Source organism: Sorex fumeus, unplaced genomic scaffold (genome assembly GCF_029834395.1).
Source record: "Sorex fumeus unplaced genomic scaffold, SorFum_2.1 ptg000007l, whole genome shotgun sequence".
Lineage (NCBI taxonomy): Eukaryota > Metazoa > Chordata > Mammalia > Eulipotyphla > Soricidae > Sorex > Sorex fumeus.
The window spans coordinates 2,964,024-2,991,811 of NW_026606064.1; the positions used below are offsets into that span (position 1 = coordinate 2,964,024).

Genomic DNA, 27,788 nt, shown 5'->3' on the forward strand with positions numbered 1-27,788 from the left:
CTCAGAGATCACTCCTGGCAGGACTCTGGAGATTGTATAGGGTGCCAGAGATCAAACCCAGGTCAGCTGCATGGAAAACAAATGCCTTACCTGCTGTCCATGGGTCTGGTCCCTGAATTAACTCACTTAATTCTTAAAACATTCCTGTTGGGCTGAAGGTAAGGCATTTGCCTTGTTTGTGGCTGTAGTGGCTATAGCACTGGTAAGAAACCCTGGCATCACATATATGAGTACCACCAGAGGTTACACCTTGGAAGAACCACTAAGATGGGCCGGGTGTAGTCCCCAAACGAATAAATCGTAATAAATAGGGCCAGAGAAATATTTGTTTAATGAATAGCAGGTAAGGCATTTACCTTGCTGTCAATCCAGTTCCATCCCTGAATTTCATACAATCCCTCAAGCCCCACCAGGAGTGATCCCTAAGTTTAGGATCATGTAGAAACCCTGAGTACAGCAGGCTGCCTACCCTCCAAGGAAAAAATATATAAGGGGCCAAGAGATAGTACTGCATATAGGGCACTTTCCTTGCACACAGCCAACCTGGGTTCAATCCCCAGCAACATATATGGTCCCCTGAACCTTCCTGGGAGTGATCCCTGAGCTCAAACCAAAAGTAAGCCCTGAGTTCCTCTGGTTGTAGCCCCCCCCCCAAAAAAAAAGTCTAAAAGAAAAATGACTAATTAAAACAGCTCTGTGAGGTAAGTACTGTTATCATTCCCATTTCATGGGTGAGAAAGGTGAGGTTCAGAAAAGTTTGGTAATTTTCCTGAGGTTGTATAGCTTAGGCTAATAACAAAATTGAAATTTGAGTCTAGATTTATCTGTAAGGTCCCACATGTTCTTTCATATTCTTTTTTTTTTTTTTCTTTTTGGGTCACATCCGGCAATGCACAGGGGTCCCTCCTGGCTCTGCACTCAGGAGTTACCCCTGGCGGTACTCAGGGGACCATATGGGATGCCGGGAATCGAACCCGGGTTGACCGCATGCAAGGCAAATACCCTACCCGCTGTGCTATTGCTCCAGCCCCTCATATTCTTTCTTGAGATACCCTTGGCACAATTTCTGGGCTGATTAGTTCCTCGACTCATGCTCTCATCTATAAATTTAAAAATTCTCCATGTCAAAGACAAAACAGCAAAAGCAAAGAAACATAAGGTATAAACGATGGTTCTGAAATTTATTATCTCACCGCAGGAATCTGATCTGTGAAAACCTCAGTTTGTTAAGAGACCACCATGTGCTCCTCTGCCAGCCCCAAAATCGTGTACAGGAATCCTCGCTTCCTTCGAGTAGCTTTTCTGCACCTTCACCATCAGCAACAGAGTGGTGTGTTCTGTGATGTCCTTCTGCAGGCAGAAGGTAAGAGCCTAATGGGGAATCGGTGAGAAACTCACCATAGAATTTTTAAAAGCCGAATCTAGGACTGGGGTTTGTGAATAATACCAGAAAAACATGCTTGCCTTTGAGCACTGCAAACGATTTGTTAAAGAGCTGTTTCCTTCTAGGACTGACTCAAGAGTTTCAAGAGTAAAAAGTAGACTGCTATTTTTCTCTTTAAAAGTTAAATCATGGGGATCAGAAAGACAGTTCAGCGCAGGTAAGGCACCTTGCCTTGCATGCGGCTGACCTAGGCTCAGTCCCTGCACTGTATATGGTCCCCCATCCCCACCCCAAACAATGCAGAATGATCCCTAAACAGTGCCAGGAGTAAGTCCTGAGCACAGCTGGGTATGACTTAAAAACCAAAAAAAAGCTGAACTGGAGGTGGGAGGGGTTGTGGAGCTAAAGAGACATATCAACAGGCTAAGTGCATGTTTTGCGTGCAGGCCTAGATTCAGTTCCCAGCACTACCTTGTTCCCCAAGCACTGCCAGGAGCAACCTTGAGCTATGGAGGCAGGAATAACCTCTGAGCAATACCAGATGTGGCTTCAAATCCCCCTCTAAAAAATCTAGGAGTCCTGAGAGATAGTACACGATTAAGGTGCATACTTTGCATGCAGTCAACTCTGGTTTTGTTCTGACACCACATGGTTCCACAAGCATTGCAGAGAGTGGTCCCCAAGCACTACCAGGTATGACATAGAGTTTAAGGGGGAATAAAGGAGCCAGAGAAATAGTACAGCCAAATCTAGGTGAGTGGTAACTAGATTTGGTCCCTCACAACACACAAAACATTTTTTTTAAAATGAATAGTAATATCTTAATGGAAGATTGAGTTAATGTACCTAAAGCACTTAAAAATTCACTTGAGATAAGTAATATATGTAATAGATGATACCTATTTTCCCATTTCCTTGCCAAGCTGTTGAATAATATCAGTTCTTATCTTCAAATTGATGGCTTTTGTTGCTTATTATTAGGTCTAAAAGTATACCTTATTTCCATCCCTTACCTTTACACGTGAAATGTTAAGTCAGCCTGAGGTAGAACACAATGGCATATTGTAAAATACCAAAGACTAGGGGACAGGACAACCTGAGTTTATTTAATTTTGGTGGTGCCAGTTATCAAACCCAAGGCATCATTTATGAAAACCATAATCTTGGCTTTGTTACTAAGTGACTAAGTGACAAATATGCAAATGATTTTTCTCTCAAGCTTAGTTTCTTCATTTGTAAATATATATTATGGCAATCATCGTTGTGTGGCATTTGACAGTTTGCAGAGTACATAAAATGTTTTATTTGATTCTTATAACAGTATTGTGCAATCAGTAATAGATGGTTTCATTTCTGCAGATCAACAAGTTGAGGGCCTATAGCATTAAGTGCTTGACTTCTCTGTTTATTCTCTTTTAGTTTTGGGGGGGGTCACACCCGGCAATACATAGGGGTTACTCCTGGCTCTGCACTCAGGAATTACCCCTGGCAGTGCTCAGGGGACCATATGGGACGCTGGGAATAGAACCTAGGTTGGCCGCGTGCAAGGCAAACGCCCTACCTGCTGTGCTATTGCTCCAGCCCCCAATTCATTCTTTTAAATCATATTTAGCTAAAAAAAAAATGGTACATATTACCTGTTGTATGTAAGTACAAGATACTAACATGGGCATAGCTCTTTCGTGTAAAGAAATCATGTAAGGAGGGTACACTCAACTGTTGCATTCAAGTAATTGTGCAGTGTATTAATAACACATTTGGTAAGTATAGACTGGTAGAGGAGCACAAAGAGAACCATCCTTTATGATAAGAGGAAGTTAGAGGATGGAGGTCAAGATTTTCTTGGAGTTAATAACCCCTTAGGTGAGATCTAAAGGACAAAGAGATGTAAGAGGAAGTGGGGAAAGATTTTCCCAGGCAGAGATAACAGCATGTAGAGATTGGAGTCATGAACAGGGATTTGTAACTGGTTCCTTAGAGCTAGCTAAAAAGGTAAAGGTTGATTGTCGATTTGCTTGAGCGGGCCCAGTAACGTCTCCATTGGAGGCTTTGTTGTTACTGTGTCTGGCATATCAAATAGTCTCGGTAGCTTGCCGGGCTCTCCGAGAGGGGCAGAGGAATCGAACTCGGGTCAGCCATGTTGGCCGCTTGTAAGGCGAATGCCCTACCCACTGTGCTATCACTCCAGCCTAGAGCTAGCTAGCAGACTGCAATTGAGTATTGATCAGAGATACCACTGTACCACTGTCATCATGTTGTTCATCAGTTTCCTCGAGCAGGCACCAGTAACGTCTCCTTCGTCCTAGCCCTGAGATTTTAGAAAGTGCCACATTCGAGACTCTTTCAGGGTCAGGAGAATGAGACCCATCATTGTTAGACATGACCCATCATGGTTTTTGGCATATTGAATATGCCACAGGGAGTTTGCCAGACTCTGCCATGTGAGCAGGATGCTTTTGGTAGCCTACCAGGTTCTCCAGAGTAAGAACTAGATAATAAGATGTCCAGGAGCTGGATTTTATAGTCTCTGGGTCTTGGCTGTTGATGGGATTACATGGCGCCAGGGGCAGTTGGTGGGTGTAACGCCTACATACTGGAAGATCGGGGATCTGGGTGGAGGAGGCCCAGTCCCAATACACAGGCTTGGCGATCTAAGCCCAGGTCCCACCCACCTGGGTCATCTGTTTCCTTCATGCGTGAGGCTCATCCAAATGTGTGGAGAGTGGTCTTAAGCATGGCTATGGCTGGAATCGGAGGTCTTCAGCTGCCAGGGCTCTGCTCAGCAGAGAGGAAAACTCAACCCACCCTCTTCCAAGGGGCCCCGGTGAGGACAGCCAGGCGCGGAGGCAGGAGACTCTGTGCTGTTTTCTTCAGGGAGCTGGGTTTTATAGTCTCTGAGTCTTGGCTATTGATGGGATTACACGGCATGGCTGTGGCTGGAACCAGAGGTTGATCAGAGATATGACTAGAGAAATTAATAGCAGACGTGTAAGATCCAAAATACTATTAAAAAGAAGCTTTATGCTCTGGATGTGCTATAGTGGTAGAGTCAGTGTGAGGCCTTGGGTTCAATCCTGGACTGAAGGGAAGAGGTGACAAAGAGTGGAGGGACAGGAATAGGTTTTGTCCTCAGAACACTAAAAAATGATTTTTGAGGTGCTGGAAAGATAGCACAGTGGGTAGGGCGTTTGCCTTGCACGTGGCCGACCAGGTTCGATTCCCAGCATCCCATATGGTTCCCCCAAGCACCGCCAGGAGTAATTCTTGAGTGCATGAGCCAGGAGTAACCCCTGTGCATTGCTGGGTGTGACCCACAAAAGTAAAAAAAAAAAAATGAAAAAGGATTTTTGATGTTTTATTTGGAGAAATTTGTTTTAAGAAGGTAAGGCAAGAGAGATAGTAAGGCTTTTTTGCCTGGCATGTGTCCTTTGTGATTTGATCCCTAGCACCCCATTATGATTTCTCAAAACCCCCCAGAAGTAATTCCTGAGCACAGAGCCACAGCATCACCAGCTGTGGCCCAAAAAGAGAAAACCAAAAGAAAGGTACTTTTCTCATGCCGCATGAGATTTACTGGATTGGATTTGGTGGGAAAAGGGTGTTGATCACTCTTTTCAGTGTCAGGGTTACTCTTGGTGGTGTTTGGGGGACCAAGTGGTTTCAGAATTGAATGCAAAATAGCTCTGTGGTTCCCATGAAATGCAAGCACTATGATCTCTGTACTGTGTCTTAAGCAAAAGGATCTATGTAAGTGTGTGTTATGTATGTAAAGTATAATTGTTTTAAAGTAATTGTCTTAGGGGCTGGAATGATAGTACAGTGGGTAGGGTGTTTGCCTTTCATGCAGCATCCCATATGGTCGTCTGAGCACTGCCAGGTGTGACCCAAAAATCTGCTAATAATAATAATAATAGTAATAATAATAATAAAAGTAAAAAATTTTCTTAGAGAAAGATGTGAGGAAGAGAAAAAAAGAGATACGGTTATATGTTCAAGAGATGACACTATCTTCAGGAAGAGGGATGCCAAGGGCACACATCTTAGGTTGAGGTGCAGACTATTCTCAGGATGGAGAAGGAACCCCACTGGCTATTTTGAGTCCAGATAGGAGGCTGATTGTAATCCAGAAGAAAGGAAATGATGACCGTTCCTTGATAGAAATACATGATTTATGAACTGTTAGAGAAAATTTAAAGCCTGGCAAGCTACCCGTGACGTATTCGATGTGCCCAAAACAGTAACAATAAAGGGTCTCATTCCCCTGACCCTGAAAGAGCCTCCAATACGGCAGTGTTGGGAAAGATAAGTAAGGAGAGGCTGCTAAAATCTCAGGGCTGGAACGAATGGAGGTGTGGCGCCCGCTTGAGTAAATTGATGAACAACGGGATGACAGTGATACAGTGATAGAGAAAATTTATAAAACTTGGCTGCTGTTAAGAGCAAAACTCAGGACCGGATCGATAGTATAGTGGGATAGGGGACTTGCCCTGCATTGGCCAACCCATATTTAATCCCCTGCATACTGTATGGTTCCTGTGTACTACCAGGAGTAATTCCTGTGTGGAGTGCCAGGAGTAACCCTTGAGTAATGCTGGGTGTTGCCAAAAAGCCAAAGGGGGAAACATTTTTGTTTTTTAAAGAATAAAATCTCTGGGGCTGGAGTAGGAGCACAACAGGTAGGGTGTTTGCCTTGCACACAGCCGACCCGGGTTCGATTCCCAGCATTCCATTTGGATATGGTCCCCTGAGCACCGCCAGGAATAATTCCTGAGTGCATGAGCCAGGAGTAACCTCTGTATATCGCTGGGTGTGACCCCCCCAAAAAAGAATAAAATCTCTGTAGTGTATAGTGACCTTGTCTGTGGTACTTACTTACTATAGAATTGTGGGTATATTACTAAACTACGACAAAACTTACTTATCAGCAATAACAATAAGTCACAGGCTTACAGTGAAGAATGAATCAATGCTTGTATGATTCTTAGGACAATGCTTGTAAATAATGACTCAAGGTATCAGTTTTAACTTTTCTGAGGGATGAGATTTTGGGCCACAGTCTGTGGTGCTCAGGCCTTTCTTTTAGCTCTGCTCTTAGGGATCACTCCTAATAAGCTCAGGGGACTTTACAGGTTGCAAAGGATCAAACCCAGGTCAGTCACAGGAAAGGTAAGCGTACTACCTGCTGTACTATTCCTGGTCCCAAAAAGTAATCTTTTAGTGGGTAACAGAAAGAATCACAGATGATCTGTAGTTATCAGCTTTAAGCACTATGTGAATGAGACCTATGCAAGAGATAGTAGAGGTCTGAGAAATGGGGAATGACAAATTCTTTTGCATTGAAGGGTGCTTGGACATGCATGTAGGCCTGCAACCTGTGGCATATGAATATCTCAGAAAAGATTATGTCTAGAGTGGCCAGAGTGATAGTACAGCAGGTAGGGTTCTTGCATGCATGCAGCCAGCCCAGGCTACATCTCTGGCATCCCGTGTCGTCCCCCAAGCACCCACGTCCTGGAATGATTTCCAATTGCATAGCCAGGAGTAACCCCTGAGCATCAAAGGATATGGCCCCAAAACAAACAAAAAAGATTCTGCCTAGAGATAGGCTCAGCAAGGCTTCAGTAATTGAAGCTTTTTGGAGAGATTGCCTGAAAAGTGCCCTTACAGGAAGAAACTCAGGACAGGTAGCAGTTTCAAGAGCTCATGAGAGATGAATCTTAATTATCCATATCCATTGCTCATTCTCTTTCTGTTAAAACACGATACTTCTTTTGGGGGTACAGGTTTAAGGATGGGAAGGAGGGAGGGTAATTTGTCCTGATTTTTAGGTTATACCAGGAGATGCTCAAGGGCTTCCTCAGAGGTGGAAGGGATAACTCCTATGGTATTTGGGGGATCATATGCCAGGGATAGAACCAGAGTTAACTGCATGCATGGCAAGCACTTAAACCTCTGTACTATTGCTCCATGTAACTGTGGTTTTTTGGGGTTTTTTTTTTTTTTTTTGCTTTTTGGGTCACACCCGGCGATGCACAGGTTACTCCTGGTTCTGCACTCAGGAATCATCCCTGGCGGTACACAGGGAACCATATGGGATGTTGGGAATCGAACCCGGGTCGGCTGCGTGCAAGGCAAATGCCCTACCCACTGTGCTGTCACTCCAGCCCCCACTTCATGTAACTTTAACTCTAAAAATTTTATTCAAGTTTTTTTAACTTACCAGCAATATTTATTGAATATTTATTCAGCAACTATTTGATCCTCTACTTTGTGCCAAGCAGCAGTTATATGTAAAAGAGCAAGACATACAGTCTCTATCCTCAAGAGCTTATAGGCCAGGAATACTAATTAAATAGGCTAAATACATGCCAAATATGCAGGAAACCCAGTTTGATCCCTGGTACTGCACGGTCCCCCTGAGCACAGATGGGAGTGATCCAGAGCATCACACTTCAGGGCGTTGCCCAAAAACAAAAGTTTATAGTAAAGGAGATACTACACTAGAGACAGCTAAGTGATAATGATTGCTACAAGGTCCTTTTCCTTCCCGGGGACAACTAACATAGACTTGGGTGGGGTGGGGGAAGACTTTCTAAACTACTGAAAGGGCTGGAGAAAATATAGTGGGTAAGACCCTATCCATCCACTGATACTATCCTGGCATCCTATAAGGTCTCCCAAGTCCCACCAGGAGTGATCCCTGAGTGCAGAGCCAGGAGTAAACCCTGAGTATCATTGGGTATGGCACAACCCCCCCCCCCACAAATAAATAAATAAATAAAATATTAAAGGATAAAAATTGAGTTAACTCAGTTTTAATTTGAATGGGGAGGGAATCAAAGTTCAGCCTGACCAGTATTGCTTACAGCTACTTCTGGCCCTGTGCTCAGGGGTCGCTCCTGGGTGAACACACACAGGATTATATGCAGTGCCAGGGATCAAACCAGGGTCAGTAGTGTGCAAGGAAAGCATCTCAACACCTGCCCTATGTCTCATGCTCCTGGTTTTATTTTTGTTATTTTGTTTGGGGGCCACACCAGCTGTGCTCAGAGATCACTCCTGGCTGGGCTGGGGAACCATATGTGATTGGGGATTGAGGCCCCCAGTTTTAATTTTAATATCAAATTACCAAAACAGTAAATTCTAGAAAAGGAATAGAAAAGGATTTCTCCTATTACTTGAATGTACATGGAAGGAAGTTGGAGAAGTAGCAGCTAATTTGGGTAGTAATGTCTAGCCGTTGTCAGTCTGCATGAGATGATAGTGTTTGGATTTCTCTCTAGGTGGGACAGTCCCAGCCCATTGTTGCATCCTGTCTGCCTGTAGCCCCTTCTTTACAGAGCGACTGGAGCGGGAGAGACCCGTTCAGGGTCGGAAGGTGGTGCTGGAGCTGGGAGGCCTGAAGATTAGGACTCTTAGGAAGCTGGTGGACTTTCTCTATACCTCAGAGATGGAAGTATCTCAGGAAGAAGCCCAGGAGGTGCTTTCTGCTGCCCGTCAACTCCGTGTATCTGAGCTAGAATCCCTTCAGCTAGAGGGTGGGAAGCTAGTCAAGGCTCCTCAGGGCCGAAGACTAAATCGTGAGTGCTTACAACCGCCCAGTACTGCACCAATCTCTGCCAGGGTAGTAGCATCCAGCCACCGCCCTCGAACTCCACTGCCTGATACCCAGAGTCCCTGCCCTCTTGGGACAGTGAGATTAAAATCCTCGGGAAAGGAGGAAGGGCCCCAGGAGAAGAACAATCGACAAAGTGCCGAGAATTTGTCAAGAACTCATGTGCTCAAGAAGAAGGCCAGAACCTGCCCAGCTACACAAGAAAAAAACTTGTCACCATCAAGCCACAGTCCGGCACCTAAAGAGAACAAGACTACCCCTACCCTGGGTTCAGCAGCACTTTCCCCAGCCAGTTTGTATCCTGCTGTGGATGAACGGCTCCTGCCCAGAAAAATCCGGCTAAGTCGTTCAATGCCATCTCCTGATGTGTGTACAGCCAATCCTTCCAGCATCGTAAGTGGACCCAGCCCTGGCCGGCGACTTTGGCGACAGAAGAGCATAAAGAAGGAAGTACCAGAGGACAAGGAGAAAACAGGACGAGCTAGTCCTCTACCCAGTACCCCGAGCACATCAGGTCTTGGAAAGACAGGTGGGACTAAGAAGCGGAGCCCTGAGGCCCGAGCACCTAACTCTGACCCTGCAGAGGAGGGGCAGGTTGGGAGAGTAAAACTCCGCAAGATTGTCAACGGGACCTGCTGGGAGGTGGTGCAGGAGCCTCCCCTCAACAATTCACAGCCCAGCCCTCAGGTACCAGAACCTGGAGACTCCGATGAGCTTTCAGGGACCCAACCGTCCTCTGTGAATGAGAGAGAAATGTCATCCCCAAGACTGGACCCATGTCAGGACTCACCCATGTGCTCTAGGCTTCAAGACATTCTACTCTCTGCCAGCCGCTCCCCTGACTACCCAGTGGTGAAATCCGAGTTTGGGTCGAGTCCCGAGCTGGTGGGGAAGAAAACTGGGTTGGCTATTGACTGCAGAGACCCTTACACGTTTGACACAAGTCTGCTTGGGCAGCCCTGTGAAGCCGAGGAGTACCGAATCACTAGTGCTGCTGCCACCAGTGAGCTGGAGGAGATCTTGGACTTCATGCTCTGTGGCTCCGGTATTGAGCCACCCATAAGATCTCTAGAAAGTCCCGAGGCTGAAGGCTGCAGGACCCCCAGTTATGACCTGACAGAAACAGGAAAAAACTGGATTGAAGGGCAAGAATGGTGTTTGCCAGACATGGAACTCTGGCCCAGAGAGCTCACAGGATTGGAAAAGGAACCTGTTGGTGAGAACAAAGACTCAATCGAGCCCTTTAGCCCCCTTATCATGCCCACTGAGACCAAAGAGCCAATGGAGCCCCTTAGCCCCCTTGTGATGACCACAGAGATAAGCGAAGGGGAGGTGCTTTCAGTAAGAGGCTCTTGGTCTCCAGACCTAGCAATTACCAGCTCCCTGCCACTAGATGGTCAGAGAGACGAGCAACTTCACCTTGACTCCCTTGGCCCTCCTCCGAGGTCCTATGAGGACCCTTCCCCTCTCTGTTCAAACTGGGTGGAGACTGGGCTGGAAGCATCCCTAACTATAAATGAGATATTATTCCCTGCACCAGAGGCAGGAAGAGAGATATTTGGTAACTCCGAATTGTTGGTCCCACCTCCTGCCAGCCCAGAAGAGGAGGAAATCGATGTGATGGACTGTTCGTCTGAGGGAAGGCTGGAGCCCATCAGTATTCTTTCTGTATGGCCTGACCCTTCCTCAGAGTCAGAAACAGAAATTGACATACTAACGTAGTGGCAGGAGGGAGGGGAGGGCAGGGGCTCTGGGGAAGGAAATGTACCCAGCAGAGGCTAGCATATGCAGCCTCAGCATGGGGCAGGTATACCCCTGGCTCTTCTGCAAGTCCCCTCCTCCCCTCCCAAGCTTTGGGAGCAGGCAGATGTAACATGCTTAGAAAATTATGAACTCAAACCATTTTACTTCTTTGTAACCTATTTTATAGTGACGAGTCAATAAACTGTGTGGTCCCCAACAACAATGGGTAGTTAACAGCCAACACCAGGATTCTCTGGTCATGAAGCATAGTTACTACCAATTCAAGGAAAGCTGAAGTAAATTACCTCCTGCAGCAAGGGTTTTGTGTAGCAAAAATTTCTAGAATGTGAAGCAGCACTGAGGTAGAAATAGTTCCATAATGTCTGGCACCCAATGTATCATTGCCCTTATCAGTTTAGCCAAAATGTCCCCAGGGATCAGGAAGATGTACCTCTACCTCCATTCACTTCCAAGTAAATTCACTATCACTGTCCTCCTGTTGTTCATTGATTTGCTCAAGCAGGCCCAGTAACGCCTCCATTGTGAGACTTGTTACTGTGCTTGGCATATCAAATTATGTCACAGGTAGCTTGCCGGGCTCTCCAAGAGGGATGGAGGAATCGAACCTGGGTCAGCCCAGCTGGCCACGTGCAAGGCAAATGCCCTGCCGCTGTGCTATCGCTCCAGCCCCCCAGTAAATTGGAAAAAACAATTTTTTAAAATTATTTTCCCCAGAGATTTAGGAGTTAAGACCAGACCCTAACTAAACATGAGAATAAGTTTTATTTTACTATTCAGGCGCTTTATTTGAATTTTTATTAAGCAAACCAAATCCAAGACTTTTTCAGTGCCTTACTCGGGGGGGTTCCTGAACTGTCATTTCTGGAGAGAAAGAAAACTTGGCTTCAGGAACATGACTAATGTTTGGTCATGTTCCATCATCAATGCTCCAACATCACCAGGAACAGAAAGCTGTGAATATTAAGAGGGAGGAACAATTAGAGAAGGCAGTCGAGCAATCCAAAGCCTGAGTAAAACATACCACCCCTCCCCTTATGATTTCTTAAAATTTGGGGTCAGGGGCTTACCCTGGCTCTGAGCTTAGGGATCACTCCCGATGGTGGCAGGGTGGGATGCTAGGGATAGAAGCCCGGTTGGCCATGTGCAAAGCAAGTGCCCCTCCCATGCTCTTAAGCCCCACAAACCTGGGCGAGCAAGAGCTGCATCCTCTCCTCCATCCCCAGCTACCGCACCCAACATGCCAGCACACCATCAAACCCTTGCACGGCACACCCGGCTCTTAACAGGATGCATACCACACGGTAAATGAGCACACATGTATTTTACCAGTAGTGGCCCTTACAGAACTATAAGACCTATCAGTTGTTCTTTTAGTGACCTTTAACATAATAATGATAATCTCACTAAACAGGGATAATTTATTTCACTGAGTAGAATTTACAATCAGAATTTACAAAGATTCAGAATACAAGCTGACAGGTATGTGGAAAATGCATTGTCTCCCCCCCAAATAACCGTATCTTTAAAAAAAAATCTGCATTTTAATCAAGATCCTTTACGTCACCATCAATGAGCTCTATAATGAAGCCAACAGGGTGTCCGTAGATGGCGCCGGCTAGCTAGCAAACACAACTGTGTCCATCTCAGTATTTTTCACCAGTGCAAAGGGAAGAAGGGTAACCCCCCGTTGCGGCGATTCTGGGAACCAAGCGCGCGTGTGAAACTAACGGGCTCCCACGGCCGACCCGGGCGCTTGGCGGCTGTCTACACCACACGCCCGCCCTCCCCGATCCCCCCACTACTCCCCACCTCAGCGCGAGGACGGTCCTACGGGAGGTGCTTCTTCAGCTCCACCACCAGCTCCTGCGGCTCCGGGAACTTGAGTTTGCGCGGGGGACCCTTCTTAATCCCAGTCCAGAGCTCCGCGCCTGGGAAAGGAACCCCCGGAAGCGCATCCGTGATTGCGCGCCAACACGCGGCGGCGCGCGGCGCAGCCCCCGCCTCCCCCGGCCCAGCCCCCCGCAACTCACGGCTGCCGTCCGGGCGCAGCAGCGTCACCTCGAAGCTGCCCCGCCGGGGCTTGGTGGGGTTCACCTTCACGGGCAGCTCGGGGGCCTCCTGGCGCAGCGCCTGGCTCACGGCCGCGGCGTTGCGCCCGTAGACGCGTCAGCTGGTGCTAAGGAGAAACGCGCAGGTGAGGACGGCGGCCCTGAGCCCCCGGCACCCCCGGCCCCCGGTCTCCGCCTCCCGCGTCCCTCCGCGCCCCTCACCAGTGCTCGATGACGACCACCGTCTCTTCCACCTCGGGCAGCTCGCTGCCCACTTTCTCCCGCTTCTCGGCCGTTGCCACCGGCGCCGCTGGCGCCTCGGCTTTGCGCTTCTTCCCGCGCGGTGCCATGGCGCCCCGGCGCGGACCGCGAGCGGGTAACACTCGGTTCCCCGCGGCGGGCACACGTGGTCTGGGGAGGCGGGACCTTCCGGCGCCGGCGCAGGGGGCGTCGGGCGCGCCCACCGGCATCCGGGCCGAGGGGCGGACGCCCGGCGGCGGGACAGGCCAGCCAATAGCAGCCTCGGGACACCGCGGCGTCTCACCCCCTCCCCGCGCCTGCTGCTTGGAACCCGCCGACCAATCCCGAGTCTTCCCCGCCCCTAACTCAGGGCGGTGGGGACTCAGGAGGGAACGAAGTCCGCGCCCCCTGCCCCAAACTCCTCCAGCCGGGGATTCGCGGCTGGGTTTTCGGTGCAGCTACTCCGGAGGGCCTTGAGGGAGCGGGCCAACCCCCTGCAGTTAAATTGCCAAGGCTTTTCAAATTCATTTGGGACACACAAAAAGGCGCAATCAAAAGGAAAACCCAGTCTCTTTATTACGGAAAACCGCCGAGGAGGTGTGTGTGAGTGTATGGAGGGGGGGGGTGCAAACGGAAACCCCATTCCTGCCCCAGGGTTCTCAGCCCCTGGCATCACCACACAAAGGAGTATCTCAAACCTCTAGTCCCCTTCCTCTCAGTCTCCTTAAAACCAGGGAGGGATTAGGGGGAGGGGTGTTGAAAATCGGGTTTCGGCCCAGGGACCAGTGACCAACCAAGTCAGGTTTCTACTTTTTGAGGAAGGCTACTGATCAAGCCGTACCCAAAGAAGCAACTCATCCTGGAGGGGGTACAAATTGTAGTGCTGACTCTGCTTCTAGCATCTCGTATTAATTAGGCTTGAATCTAATCTAAGCAGGCTGGTATCCACTTAGTACCCACTAATGATTAATGAAAGCACATTAACAGTGAACACGTGAGTGATGGACAGCAGGTGACAGACAGGCTGACCCAAGCTTGGAGGAAAAGCATTTCCTTTTCCATCATAGGAGATCCCTCCCTTCCTCCAAATATTTGGCAGCAGCAGTGGAACCTTCCAGGAGGGTGCTTGACAACCCCCTACATGCCTCTTTAAAATCAGAAGCAGCACTCTGCCCCTTACTAGGCACAAACAGGGAAAATATAAATAAAACACACCAAGGCCTCAGACAGGGCTTGTGGTTACTGAAAGGGGCAAGGGCCTCCGAGGTGCCTGGGCCTGACAGAAAGCACTGTCAAGGCCTTATTTGTCCTTCTTGCTTTCCCCATCTGCTGCTGGAGTTGGGGTCACCGGCTGCTCCTCGGGAATACTATCTCCAGTCTTTGATAGCTTCTTGGCTCGCTGATACAGCTCATTCAAGTTGAATTCTCGGATCACATTCTCCTGTGCAAAAGAGATGCAGACATCAGGGCTCAGACTGGAAGGGAGAATTCAAAGACTGGGGAATAATAAGTACTTAACCACAGTCTAGGCAAAGATTAACAGTCGAAAATCTAGGGGCAGGGTATAGCTCAATGGGCAGGAGTACATACTTTGCAGGAGCACTCCCAGAAGAGACCACACACACACACACACACACACACACACACACACACACACACACACCCTCCACCACACCACACACACACACACACACACACACACCCTCCACCACACCACACACACACACACACACACACACACACACCCTCCACCACAACACACACACACACACACACACACACACACCCTCCACCCCAGCAGAGCCAGAAAAAAGAAAAGAAAAATATTCCGGGGGCCAGAGATATTGTAGAAGAGATCAGACCGGGTTCAATACCCAGCTTGCCATTTGGTCACCTCAGCCTGCCAAGAGTAATCCTCTAGCACAGAGTCACGCATAAGCCCTGAGCACTGCTGGGTGTGGCCAAAAGAAAAGGGGGGAAAATTATCTTTTTTGAGGGGTACTGGAGATATCAATTAATATTTAAGTATCTCATCAGGTGCCAGTCACACTGTCAAGGGGCAGGGGAGATGGCTCAAAGAAATGGAGCATAGGCTTTGCATGCTGACGCCTACAGCTTCAAGGTCCCCCGAGCACACAGGGTGGAAGCCTCAAGGCCCAAGTAAGAATAACTTGCAAGGACAACAGAGTGTGGCCCGAACACCCACCCAAAAATTATGGGTAACATTATTTCATGCCTGAAAAACTTGACTGTGAGACAGTGTCACTGTCTCCAATTGATTGCTAAGGAACCCAAACCTACAAATAACAGACACAGAGCCTTGGAGACTGAATCTTAACAATTATTTCCTGGGTTCAAGCATACTATAAATTTGTTGAGGGCTGTTGAGAGAGCGCAAAGGATGAGAGTATACACTTTGCACACAGGAGGCCTGAGTTCAATCCCCAGCACCCCAAGGGACCCCCAGATCCAGTGACATCAAGCAACACCCTGAATGTGGCCCCAAAAGAGAGATTGGGTGGGGAGGCACACCTGGCTGTGCTCAGGGCTTACTCCTGGCTCTGTGTTCAGGGATCATTCCTGGGGGGACCCAGGAATCATGTGGTGCAGGAGATGAAACCTGGGTCCAAGCACCCTACCTGCTGTTCTAATGTTCCAGCCCAAGAAACGAAGATTTTTCTTCTAAGTAAATGAAAGAATGAGATCTAATAATCCGTCCGTATTCTAAAAGCCAGAGAGTAAGTGGCTGAGCTGGGAATCCCACCCAGGCGAACGCCTGTGTCCCAGCCCCTACCTATTCTTTCACACGTACCTCGGAGAAAGTCCAAGAGACTGCTCGTCCTTTCTTGTCAATCTGGGGTCGCCGCATGACCTCTTTGCCACCCTGGAACAGGATCAAGGTAGGCAGCTGCTTGGTGAGAGGCGAAGTGCTCACTTTGTACCTACAAGACACGGGAAACACTGTGTGAAGACAAAGTGTGTGCCTCGCTCGGAGCCATCCCGGCCCAGTCCCTGTATCCAAGCTCTTACCGTTTGCTAACATCAGTATAACGGCCAACATCCACCTTCCCAAAACTGAGCCCTGTGCAGTTGTACCTGAAAATAACATCATTTAGTACAGTCAAAGAGAGAAAGGATCAGAGTGAAGTGGAAATTGAGATATCTGAGGGGAGAGAGAATGTCTGTGGTTCAAACGGGAAAAAATGAAGGTCAAAAACAAAGAAGGGGGGGGATAGCCCAGCAGGTAGGGTGTTTGACTTGCACGAGGCTGACCCGGGTTCGATCCCCAGCATCCCATATGGTCCCCCGAGCACCGCCAGGAATGATTCCTGAGTGCAGAACCAGACCTTCGCTGGGTGTGGCCCCCAAAAAATAAAACAAAAAAAAAGGTGCTGGCGTAACAGTATGGTGGGCAGGGCACTAGTCTTGCACGTGGCTAACCCGGGCTTGACCTCTGACACCCCATATGGTCCCCCACACCCCACCAGGGCATAAAGCCAGGAGTAAGCACTGAGCAAAGCCAGGAGTGGCCCCCAAACAAAATAAAAAATTGCCAAGGTAAGGTGACAGTCAATGTTCATCACCCCTCCCCTGGCACTACTCACTTGAGAGAGAGGTCAGAGTAAATAGGAGCAAAGGACTGGCAGTCATTCGACCAATTGGCAAAGAACTCCACAATCCAGGTGACCCTCTTGTCCCGCTCCAGCTCCTCCTGCCAGACACAGTTAGAAGGAACAATGAGAGACAGCTCACACAGCCACACCCCCCACACATCAGGGACAAGGTTCACACTGACTGGGACAAGGGAACCTCCTCTCCACCCCCAGCTACCAAGACCTTCCTTCGGGAATATGAGGAGAAAGCACAGCTACGCCATCACCCGCAAAGGACCCAAGGAACTCACATCAATGGTCTTGTCATTGAAGTACTTGATGTACTCAGGGCCCATATACAGTGGGGGCTTGCAGGTCATCAGAAACACTAAACACAGAAAAGATGTCACAGGAAACATACAAGGCCTCCGGGAAAAACACCAAAGAATACCCTTCATACATGCGCAGGCCACGGATTCCATCCTCACCCGCTTCTCTATAGACTTTCATCATTGAGCCACACACAACTGTTACTGGTTTTTGGATACGAAAGCGTATGGAGAAACTGGGACTGGAATCTGACCCCCACATCCCAACCTTGCAGTCTCCTTACCGATGCAGAGGGTGATATAAAGGAGGCCCATGCGAATGTCCAGGCGGAAGAAAAGAATCGCGTTGGCCACTTTGCTGAACATGAAGATGTTGCCGATGTGCTGGTCCACGGTGACTGCAATGCAAAGAGTAGACAGGTCAAGCAGGGCTGCATGCGCCTATCCACTCATCCATCCCTCTCCCTGGGTACTGTGAAATGGAGAGAAGGGGTGACGATAGAAATGCACCAAGGAGCCGGAGCGGTAGTAAGCTGGTAAGGCCCTTGCCTGCATGCGGCTGACCCAGGTTTGATCCCACATATGGTCCCTCAAGCCCACCAGGAGCCAGCCCTCTGCACAGAGCCAAGAGTCAGCCCTGAGCACGGCCAGGAGTGCCCCCCCCCAAAAAAAAAAAATCCAAGATCAAATTCAGCATGACATAGTTTAGTTCTCTGAATAACGGTCCTCTCCTCCATGAGTGGAAGCACTTCCGGAGGGCAGCGAGGCTGAGCGTGAGTGACCCGGAGCCCCGCTAGACTTACTGGCTCTGCGGTTCTTCATCATCACAATGGCACTGAGAAACATCAGGATCTCTACTTCCCTCTGCAACAGAACCAAAGGGACAGGAATGCTATGAACAGACAGGATGTGGCTGGGGGCTTCGGGGGCTGCATGTGGACTAAAACCCACCTAATATTCAACTGGGAATGGGGTTAATAAAGAACCAGAAGCAGCTAAGGGATAGTGAAGACCAATTGGAAGGGTGAAGGTTAAGATTCTACCTGTGGCCGGAAGCAGCTGGTGCCTTGCAACAAACCATTTAACCTCTGAGCTCTGGTTTTGTCGCAAGAATTGATTTCAAGCTACTTCAAAATGCAAATTTTCAAATTTGTCTTTTTATTCATTTAGACACCTTCATTTGCATGGTTATTTACAAAGGGTTTTCAGGCCCACGATGGTCCAACCTCCACTCCTACCACTCCCTGTTCCGATCACCCACCCGTTACCCTAGACGACCCCTGTTCCAGCCTGACCAGCTCCACCCAGACCTGACTCCTTGACTGTTTTTTAATTTTTAAGTTTAATTGTTTTAGTTTGGGTCCCATGCTTATGACAGTGTTGGATCTAGTGATTTAGATAGGGATAATTCGCCTCTGTATCACAGAGGAGCCCATGGCCCCAGACCCTGGCCCAGATCTCCTCCTTTTGCCCCCCATCCTCATTTCTTTTTTTGGCTTAAAATGCTACAATAAGGATGAAATAAGATAATGGGCATGAAAGAACCATTTGGAGTACGATATCGACTAAACTGTCAAGCCATCACAACTTGATATGACCCAGGTTAAATTAAACTTTTCCAGGGAAACTTCTCATTAATTCCTATTTATATAATAAAGGATTATTCCTTTTGTTCGGCTTTGCTTAAGTTAGTCCTTGTCACCCAATAATCATAATGATAACCCGTGCTCTTTAACACAATATGAAAACCGAAGACAGAACTCTCAAAGGCCCTTTCGGAACCCTTTATAAAGAAGTGTTGTCTTGCAGTTCTTTCTCTCCTTCTAGAATGTAAGCTCCATGTGAGCAAGTGAGACAGATTATAAAGTGACAAAGAATCAAGTTTAATCAAGAATACAGGCTGCATGCAATAAAAGCAAAGTAGAGAAAGCCTGATTGAAGAGCAGCTAGACTGGGAGTCAGAAGCCATTCACACAGTTTAGTAACATGGGAAGCCAATAATTATTCAAACAGAACCAACCAGGGTCAGTGCTTGCACACTTGCCTTGCACACAGCTAACCCGGTTCGATAGTTCGATCCTCGGCATCCCCTATCCCCAGATCCCCACCAGGAGTGATCCCTGAGTGCAGAGCCAGGAGTAACCTCTGAGCATCGCCAGGTGTAGCCCCAAAACAACCAAAAGAAAACACGAAAAGGACCAACCAATGAACTAAGATTTACAGCATGCACTCTAACACTTTGAACTACCTGCATGAAAAAATGGTTTTGTTTTGTTTTTCTTTTTTTTGGTTTGGGGGCCACACTGGGGATGCTCAGGAATACACTCGTGGCAGTTCTTAGGGGACCATAAGGGACACTAGGGATCAAACCCAAGTCAGCCACATGCAAGGCAAGTGCCCCACCAAGCTGTTATCTCTCCTGCCCCAAAAGATGCTTAAAAATTGAAATAACTGGGGCTGGAGTGATAGTACAGGGGGTAGGGTGTTACAGGGGCTAGGGCATTTGCCTTACATGCAGCTAACCCAGGTTCGATTCCCAGCATCCCATATGGTTCCCCGAGCACCGCCAGGAGTAATTCCTGAGTGCAAAGCGAGGAATAACCCCTGTGCATTGCAAAAAATAATAATAATAATAATAAAATAACTGCAGTCTATCAGGAAATTAAAGACAGGACTAAGTGGTAAGAGAATGAAGAGTGTCTATTTCAAGATTGCATTTGTTTATGTCAAACCACCTTCCTCCGGGCATACTGCAGAGTCACTGTCTCCTTGTATCTACAAACTGTGTGACCCGTACTCCGGGATGGAATATGAACAGAAAAATGCAACTTCCATGCCCAAACAGTTAAGAAAGCTTGGACCCCAGTATTCCAGCTGGTTCCTCATCAGCTGGCTAGATAATGCTAGGGTGACTTTACAGCCATACAAAAATTTGAGACTAGGTTCAAGACTATATGAAACAAAAACCCTGGGTTGGTGTGTTTGTCCATTGTTCTTAAGGTCTGTATTAAGTTTTGGGTTTTTTTTTTTCCAGGGGAGGGGCTGCAAGACAAACATCCTCCCTGCCAATCTCACCAGCCCTATTATGTAAATTTTTTTTTTTTTTTTTTTGGCTTTTTGGGTCACACTCAGTGATGCACAGAGCTTACTCCTGGCTTTGCACTCAGGATCAATTACTCCTGGCAGTGCTCAGGGGACCATATGGGATGCTGGGAATCGAACCCGGGTCGGCCGCATGCAAGGCAAAAGCCCTTCCTGATGTGCTATCAGGGAACCATATGGGATGCTGGGAACCAAACCTGGATCGGCCGCGTGCAAGGCAAAAGCCCTTCCTGATGTGCTATTGGAAGGTTTACAGCAATACCACTCCTGGGAATATATCCCAGAGAGGCAAAAAAGTACAGTCGAAGTGACATCTGCACTTGTTTGTTCATAGCAGCACTCTTTACAATAGCCAGAATCTGGAAAAAAAAAAAAACTGAGTGCCCAAGAACAGATGACTGGTTAAAGAAACTTTGGTACATCTACACAATGGGAGTACTATGTAGCTGTTAGAAAGGATGAAGTCATGAAATTTACATACAAGTGGTACTACATGGAAAGTATCATGCTAAGCAAAATGAGTCATAAAGAGAGAGACAGACATAGAAAGATTGCGTTCATCTGGGGAACATAAAGAAACAAAATATGAGATTAACACCCAAGAATAGCTGGATAAGTACCAGGGGGTTTACTCCATGGCTTGGAGGCCAGCCACACATGCTGGGGGAAAAGGCAGGTCAGATAGAGAAGGGAGCACCAAATAAAGGGTGTTGGGAGGATCCTCCCAGGATGGGAGAAGCATGCTGAAAGTAGACTATAGACCGAACATGATTGCCACTCAATGCCTCTTTTGTAAACCACAGCACCCAAAAGGAGAGAGAGAACGGAAGGGAATGCCCTGCCACAGAGGCAGGGTGGGATGGGAGGATGGGGGATGGGAAGGATATTGGGATCCGTGGTGGTGGAGAGTGGGCTCTGGTGGAGGGATGGGTACTTGATCATTGTGTAATTGAAACTCAAGCACAAAAATTTATTAAGTCTACAACTGTCCCTCATGGTGTTTCACTGTCCTGTCCTGTCCTCCCGTTGTTCATCGATTTGCTCGAGCAGGCCCAGTAACCTCTCCATTGGAGACTTTGTTGTTACTGTGTTTGGTATATCGAGTACATCACGGGTGGCTTGCCAGGCTCTGCCGTGTGGGCGAGATACTCTCGGTAGCTTGCCAGGCTCTCCGAGAGGGGCGAAGGAATCGAACTCGGGTCAGCCATATTGGCTGCATGCAAGGCAAACACCCTACCGCTGTGCTATGGTGTTTCACTAATAAAAATTAAAAAAAAAAAAAAAAAGAAGGGCAGAAGAGAGCGATTTGGGCTGGAGAACTAGTCCAGGGGTTATAGCATTTGCTTTGCACAGGTGGTCAACCCCAGCACCTCATATGGCCCCCCCAGCCCGGCCAGGAGTGATCCCTGAGCTCAGAGCCCTGAGCACCTATGGCTGTGGCCCAGAAACCAAGAAAAAGAGAGAGAGAGAGAGAGAGAGAGAGAGAGAGAGGAGAGAGAGAAGGCCATTTTATTCTTCCAAGGGTATCAAACTTGCAAGGCAAACTGAAGATTAAGGCTGGTTTGATACGTAGATTTGTGTAATGCTCTATCTCCAGGACATAGGTTCTAAAGTTAGTACTTGTGATAACTTTTGTTCTCCCTGGTAAAGAGGGTTGGAGGAAAACCTTTCAAATAAGTCAGGCTTTCATAGAGGGCAGGTAGGGAACTTTTCTTGTTTTGTTTGGGGGCCATCCCCAGCAGTGCTTAGGGTACCAGCTCTCATGAATTGCTCAGGGATCACTCCCAGTGGGGCTTAGGGACCATGTGTGGTGCTTGGGATTGAACCCAGGTTGGTTGTGTGCGAGGCAGGTACCCTTCCTGCCATACTCTTTGGCCCCAGCTTTATATACTTGTCAAGCCCAAAAGAATTCCCATATCAAAGTGGCATATTTTTTTTGGGGGGGGGGGCACACTTGGCGATGCACAGGGGTTACTCCTGACTCTGTACTCAGGAATTACTCCTGGCAGTGCTCAGGGGACCATATGGGATGCTGGGAATCAAACCCAGGTCGGCTACGTGCAAGGCAAACACCCTGCCCACTATGCTATCCCTCCAGCCCAAAATTTTTAAATATAAATGAAAGAGAGGATACTGCAGGGCCACAGACTGTGTTACATTAAAGTATGCCACCCTGAGGTCCAAAGGCAATATAATGGGAGAACATATCTATGTGACTGAGCTGCAGATGGGGGTTATAGGGGGTGTAGAGCATTTCAGAGTGAGGGATGTTGGGGTCCTTTAGAGAGAGAGAGGTGGGTACTGGAATTATGTGCACAAGCAATCAGTAACTGCATGATGTGGTGTGGTGTTGGAATTATGTGCACAAGAAATCAGTAATAGTATTGTAAACCACAGAATATCAATTTAAAAAGGTTGTTTTTTTTAATATGCCTCTTTGGAGGCCTGAGCAATAGTACAGCAGGGAGGGCATTTGCCTTGCATGTACCCCATCCAGATTTGATCCCCAGCATCCCATATAGTCCCCTGAGCACCACCAGGAGTAATTCCTGAGTTCTGAGCCAGGCAGAATTCCTGAGCAGGTGTGATCCAAAAAGCCAAAATTTTTTCTAACAAATTAACAAATTTTTTTTAACAAATTAATAAAATATGCAGGGCTGGAGTGATAGCACAGCAGGCAGGGTGTTTGCCTTGACCTGGGTTCGATCCCCAGTGCTTCCTCCGGAATGATTCCTGAGCGCAGAGTCAAAGCCAGGGGGAACTTCTGAGCACAGCTGGGTGTGGCCCCAAACAAACAAATGAACAAAACATATTCTATCCTTGTTGAACATGAGATAAGCCTGAGTTCTAAGTCACCTCTTCAAGTCACTCATTTTCCCCTGAGTCTCTGCTCTGTATACATAAAGGCATTCATGCTCATTAACGCTGTCTTTCACTTATCTGTAATCTGTCTTTACTACAAGGGTCTCAGGCCAACCTCTTCCTGGGGCCAGAGACCTCAGAGGGTAAAAAGCACAAGAGATCCCTGAGGCCACCTGGCCCCTCGTACCACCAGGAGTGACCCCCAAAGACAGAGCTGCGAGTAGCTCCTGAGTACTGCAGCACCTGGCCAAAACACAAAAACTAACAACGAAAAAGAAAACACGCATTTCTTTTTCAGCCCGGCCTTTTACAAATGACTGCTGAGTCATTGGTGCCATCTCGTCCCTCCTTGTGGATCTGGCGGCGTGCACACTTGTTCTGATGCCCCTCAACCTCCTGTGTTTTTTTTTTGGGGGGGGGGAGGGTCACATCCGGCGATGCACAGGGATTACTCCTGGCTCTGCACTCAGGAGTTACTCTTGGCAGTGCTTGGGGGACCATATGGGATGCTGGGAATTGAAGCTTAGTTGGCTGTGTGCAAGACAAATGCCCTACCCACTGCGCTATCGCTCCAGCCCCAACCTCTTGTATTTCTTGTAATCTAGGAATGAATGTGAAGTGGAAAAGAAAAATGCAAGGTTTGAATAAAAGAATCCCAGTCTTGTGAAAAACAATTCATGAAAGCTGGCCAAAGAGTACAGCTTTTTTATTTGGTGTTTGTTTGGGGGTCACACCCGGCAGGGCTCAGACCTTATTCCCGGCTCTGTGCTCAGAGTCGTGGGCTCGGGGGAACCACATAGCGTGCTGGGGATCAAACCCAGGTTGGCCATGTGCAAGACAAGCACCTTACCCACTGTACTATCTCTCTGGCCCAGAGAATAGAGCTTGCCTTGCATGCATGGACTCTGATTAGATTTCCCAGGAGCAAGTAAGATCCCGTGAGCACTGACAGGGGTCACTCCGAAGCACGGGGCCAGGAAGAGCCCTGTGTGGGCCAAAAAGCCCAAGTAAATAGACCATGAATGGTGCTAGGTACTCTACTATATCATTTCAAAGGACATAATCAACCTTTGATGGGCTGGAGCGATAGCACAGCGGGTAGGGCGTTCGCCTTACACGCGGCCAACATGGCCGACCCGAGTTCGATTCCTCCACCCCTCTCGGAGAGCCCGGCAAGCTACCGAGAGTATTGGATATGCCAGACACAGTAACAACAAAATCTCCAATGGAGACGTTACTGGGCCCGCTCGAGCAAATCGACGATCAACGGGAGGGCCTTTACCTTTACCTAATCAACCTTTGATAATTTCAGCATCTGATAATCTCACACCTACAGTCCTCCGGTCTACCAACTGAGCTGTGGAAGGATTCTAACATATGATGATCTCACTGCCTATTTTTCCCTTTTGTTTGGGCAGGGTTGGGGTTGGGGGGTGGGGTTATGCCTTTCCAAGCAGTACTTAGGGAGTTCCAGGAATCAGGCTGGGGTGACTCTCATCCAATCATGCCTGATGGTTCAACGCTCTGCCTGGCAATGCAACCTGGACCAGGTGTCACCTGGGCCACACCAGGCAGTCCTGGGGGATAAGGGGACAGACACTCATGCAGACCTGGGACTGAACTCGAAACCTTCAGCAGGCAAGACACGTGCCCCTGACACTGATCTATCTCTCCAGCACATGCTTTGTTTATTATTTCACTGGGAATTGCTAAAGAATTATTTTTTTGGAGAGGGGCATACCTGTCTGTGCACAGGGCTTACTCCTGGCTCTGTACTCTGGGATGACTTCTCATGGACACGGGCACATACGGGGTGCTGGGGATGGAACATGGGTCAGCCATAGAAAAGGCAAACACCCGACCCACTGTACTATAGCTCCAACACTAACGATTTGTTTTGTTTTGGGACCACACCCAGCAATGTTCAGGGCTTACTCCTGACTCTGCACTCTGGAATCACTCCTGGCGGTGCTTGGGAATACCATGTGGGATGCTGGGGATCAAACTCGATTTGGCCACATGCAAGGCAAGCACCCTAGCCACTGTACTATCACACCAGGCCAAGATTTTTAAATCTTATCATTCCATTCGTATTTATTACCTCAACTTTTTTTTCTAATAAAGGTAAGGTAAAGGCCCTCCCGTTGTTCGTCGATTTCCTTGAGTGCGCCCAGTAACATCTCCACTGGAGACTTTGTTGTTACTGTGTCTGGCATATCGAATACGTCACGGGGAGCTTGCCAGGCTCTGCCGTGCGGGCGAGATACTCTCGGTAGCTTGCCGGGCTCCCCGAGAGGGGCGGAGGAATCGAACTCGGGTCGGCCATGTTGGCTGCGTGCAGGGCAAACGCCCTACCGCTGTGCTATCGCTATCAACTTTCACTTATCAACTCTTTAGTCACTCTGAAAGATAAAAATAAAGGAAAAATAAAATGCTTCTTTCATTTAATAAATAAGGTTTATGCTGTGAAACCAATAAAATTTTGAGATTTATCTGTTATTGCGAACACTACTTACCTCAAAATCTTAATTTGCCAATCACCAAGGTGTATGAGTAAACCAAACATCTTTCCAAAGAAACATTCATAATAAGTCCTAAATAATTTAGAAATAAGAGAAAACATCCCTATACAAAAATACTTATTTTAGGGCCGGAGGAACAGTAGAACAAGTAGGGTGCTTGCCTCCCAGGAAGTTCAATCCTCTGCATCCCAAATAGTCTCCTGAGCCTACAGGGAGTCACCTGTGAGCAGAGCAGGAGTTAAGGCCTGAGCACTGCCACGTGTGTACCCACAACCTGCCTACCCCCCCCCGAAAAAAACCCTAGCTGTTCCACCCAATATGATTCCCAGACTCCTGTCAAGATTGATCCCTGAGTGGAACTGGAGCAATAGCATAGTGGGTAGGGCGTTTGCCTTGCACACGGCCAACCCGGGTTCGATTCCCAGCATCCCATATGGTCCCCCCAAGCACCACCAGGAGTAATTCCTGAGTGAAGAGCCAGAAGTAACCCCTGTGCATTGCTGGGTGTGACCCAAAAAAAAAGAAAAGAAAAGAATTGATCCCTGAGTGCAGGGTCAGGAATAAGCCCTGAGCAAGGGTAGCTATGTCCCCCAAACCAAAACTAAATGAATAAGAGACTTCCTGTTGTGCACTTAATCCTATCCCATTTTGGTTAACATTTTATAGACTGTCAGATTAAAAATAAGATCCTCTGGGGCTGGAGCGATAGCACAGCGGGTAGGGCATTTGCCTTGCATGCGGCCAACCCGGGTTCGAATCCCAGCATCCCATATGGTCCCCTGAGCACCGCCAGGTGTAATTCCTGGGTGCAGAGCCAGGAGTAACCCCTGAGCATTGCTGGGTGTGACCCAAAAGGCAAAAAAATAAAATAAAAAAAAATAAGATCCTCTGAAATAGCATGGCTACATATGAGGTTAATTAAACGGCAGGGAAAGGAAAGAGCAAGCATTAAGTGAGTCAACAAAGGAGGAAGGATAAAGAAAAAGAAACTAGTTCTGGTAAAGGTCAAAACTCATTTAAGGGGAATGAAGAAAATTAAAAAATTCACACAAGCCACCTCTCTTAAAACACAGCTACAAATACACAGCAGAAGCATGTCCAGAGTAGCTCACAGTATGGACTCTGGATATTTTAACTGAGTTAAGAAATGACAGGAGGGGGGCCGGAGCCATAGCACAGGGGGTAGGGCATTTACCCTGCATGCTGCGGACCCGGGTTCGATCCCCGGCATCCCATTTGATCCCCCAGCACCGGACCAGCACCACTACGAGTAATTCCTGAGTGCAGAGCCAGGAGTAACCCCTAAGCATCGCTGGGTGTGACCCAAAAGAGAAAAAAAAAAAAAAGAAATGACAGGAAGGTCCAGAGAGATCGTGCAGTGGGGAGGGCATTTCACAGACGGGTCCCTCAAGCCCCACCCAGGAGTGATTCCCGAGCACAAAAGCAAGAGTAAGCTCTGAGCACAGACGCGCATGGCCCCCGACACACAAAAAGAAAAGTCGAGCACTGCATTGTACGTGCGAGTCTCAGTGCTGGATCCCCTGAACCCTAATAACTCCCCACCCTCAGCTCTACAGGGTGTGGCCCCCACAATAAGGAAAGGCAGGAAAGGTGGGGGGTGAGGCAGGGAGGAACAGCCCTTGGGAGGGTACTAAGGCCAGGGGAGTGCTGTCAAACTCCAGTCACTCGCTGCATGACCTTGGGCAAGGCGCCTCCCAGGGGCTCCCATACCTGCGTCGTCTACCTCACTCATTCCAGAAGAGCAGCAGCAAGGCAAAAACGCTGCGCACGTGTACGACGGGGAGCGACGAGGATGGACAAGGAGATGGGAAGGGTCCTGGTCCAGAGCCACAAGTCCCCCGGGTGTTACGCAGAATACCCTGCGGTTTACCCATCTTAAACACAGAAAGGGCTTATGCTCTTGGGGAACGGTCCAAGCCACACACGCTAGGTCTGAAAGTCCGCCCGCGATGGCAAGTGTCCCCAAAAGAGGCGAGTCTGCAGAGCTCCCTCCGGGCACCGCAGGGTCAGGGACGGTTCAAGGTTGTGGGGTCCTAGGGTGGGGGTCGCTCACCCAGTCAAAGTCACACGGGTTGCCGTCTTCGCGTTGCGTGGGGAGACTGCTGCAGAGCGGGGGCACCTTTCTCACGAGCAGGAAGGAAGCAGAGAGCAGCGCTGACAGGAGGAAGTACGGTTGGGCCAGCCATCGCGAAAGTCGAGGCACCGAATACACAAGCGCAATCAAAGGTGCCAGCACCGCCATCTTCCCGGCCCTCGCAGCACCCGCCGTTCTACGGCGTTGGTAGTCTCGGTCCCGCCCCTCTGGCAC

At 48.4% G+C, this 27,788-nt stretch overlaps 3 protein-coding genes across 3 annotated transcripts; 1 reads left to right on the forward strand and 2 right to left on the reverse strand.

The window, feature by feature from the left end:
* Positions 1-1,181: 1,181 nt before the first annotated feature.
* BTBD18 (BTB domain containing 18) lies at positions 1,182-10,721 on the forward strand. Its single transcript, XM_056135950.1, has 2 exons — positions 1,182-1,363; positions 8,668-10,721. Exons 1-2 carry the CDS (start codon positions 1,240-1,242, stop codon positions 10,719-10,721), a joined length of 2,178 nt encoding a protein of 725 aa, XP_055991925.1. The 5' UTR covers positions 1,182-1,239.
* An 801-nt stretch (positions 10,722-11,522) lies between these two features.
* SELENOH (selenoprotein H) lies at positions 11,523-13,203 on the reverse strand. Its single transcript, XM_056135936.1, has 4 exons — positions 13,034-13,203; positions 12,794-12,939; positions 12,573-12,691; positions 11,523-11,714 (listed from the first exon to the last, which is right to left on the reverse strand). The coding sequence occupies exons 1-3, from the start codon at positions 13,159-13,161 to the stop codon at positions 12,591-12,593; spliced, it is 375 nt and encodes a 124-aa protein (XP_055991911.1). The 5' UTR covers positions 13,162-13,203; the 3' UTR covers positions 11,523-11,714; positions 12,573-12,590.
* Positions 13,204-13,602: 399 nt separating this feature from the next.
* TMX2 (thioredoxin related transmembrane protein 2) lies at positions 13,603-27,771 on the reverse strand. Its single transcript, XM_056131543.1, has 8 exons — positions 27,534-27,771; positions 17,777-17,837; positions 17,258-17,371; positions 16,956-17,032; positions 16,657-16,763; positions 16,082-16,147; positions 15,864-15,993; positions 13,603-14,492 (listed from the first exon to the last, which is right to left on the reverse strand). The coding sequence occupies exons 1-8, from the start codon at positions 27,720-27,722 to the stop codon at positions 14,352-14,354; spliced, it is 885 nt and encodes a 294-aa protein (XP_055987518.1). The 5' UTR covers positions 27,723-27,771; the 3' UTR covers positions 13,603-14,351.
* Between the last annotated feature and the right edge of the window lie 17 nt (positions 27,772-27,788).

Excerpts from the sequence above, each read along its gene's own strand:
- BTBD18 (XM_056135950.1), top strand. The coding sequence starts at position 1,240 with ATGTGCTCCTCTGCCAGCCCCAAAATCGTGTACAGGAATCCTCGCTTC. Across the intron at positions 1,364-8,667 it reads TGTCCTTCTGCAGGCAGAAG|GTGGGACAGTCCCAGCCCAT; the intron begins GTAAGAGCCTAA and ends ATTTCTCTCTAG.
- TMX2 (XM_056131543.1), bottom strand. The coding sequence starts at position 27,722 with ATGGCGGTGCTGGCACCTTTGATTGCGCTTGTGTATTCGGTGCCTCGA. Across the intron at positions 16,764-16,955 it reads TCAATGACAAGACCATTGAT|GAGGAGCTGGAGCGGGACAA; the intron begins GTGAGTTCCTTG and ends TGTGTCTGGCAG. Across the intron at positions 16,148-16,656 it reads TACTCTGACCTCTCTCTCAA|GTACAACTGCACAGGGCTCA; the intron begins GTGAGTAGTGCC and ends TGTTATTTTCAG.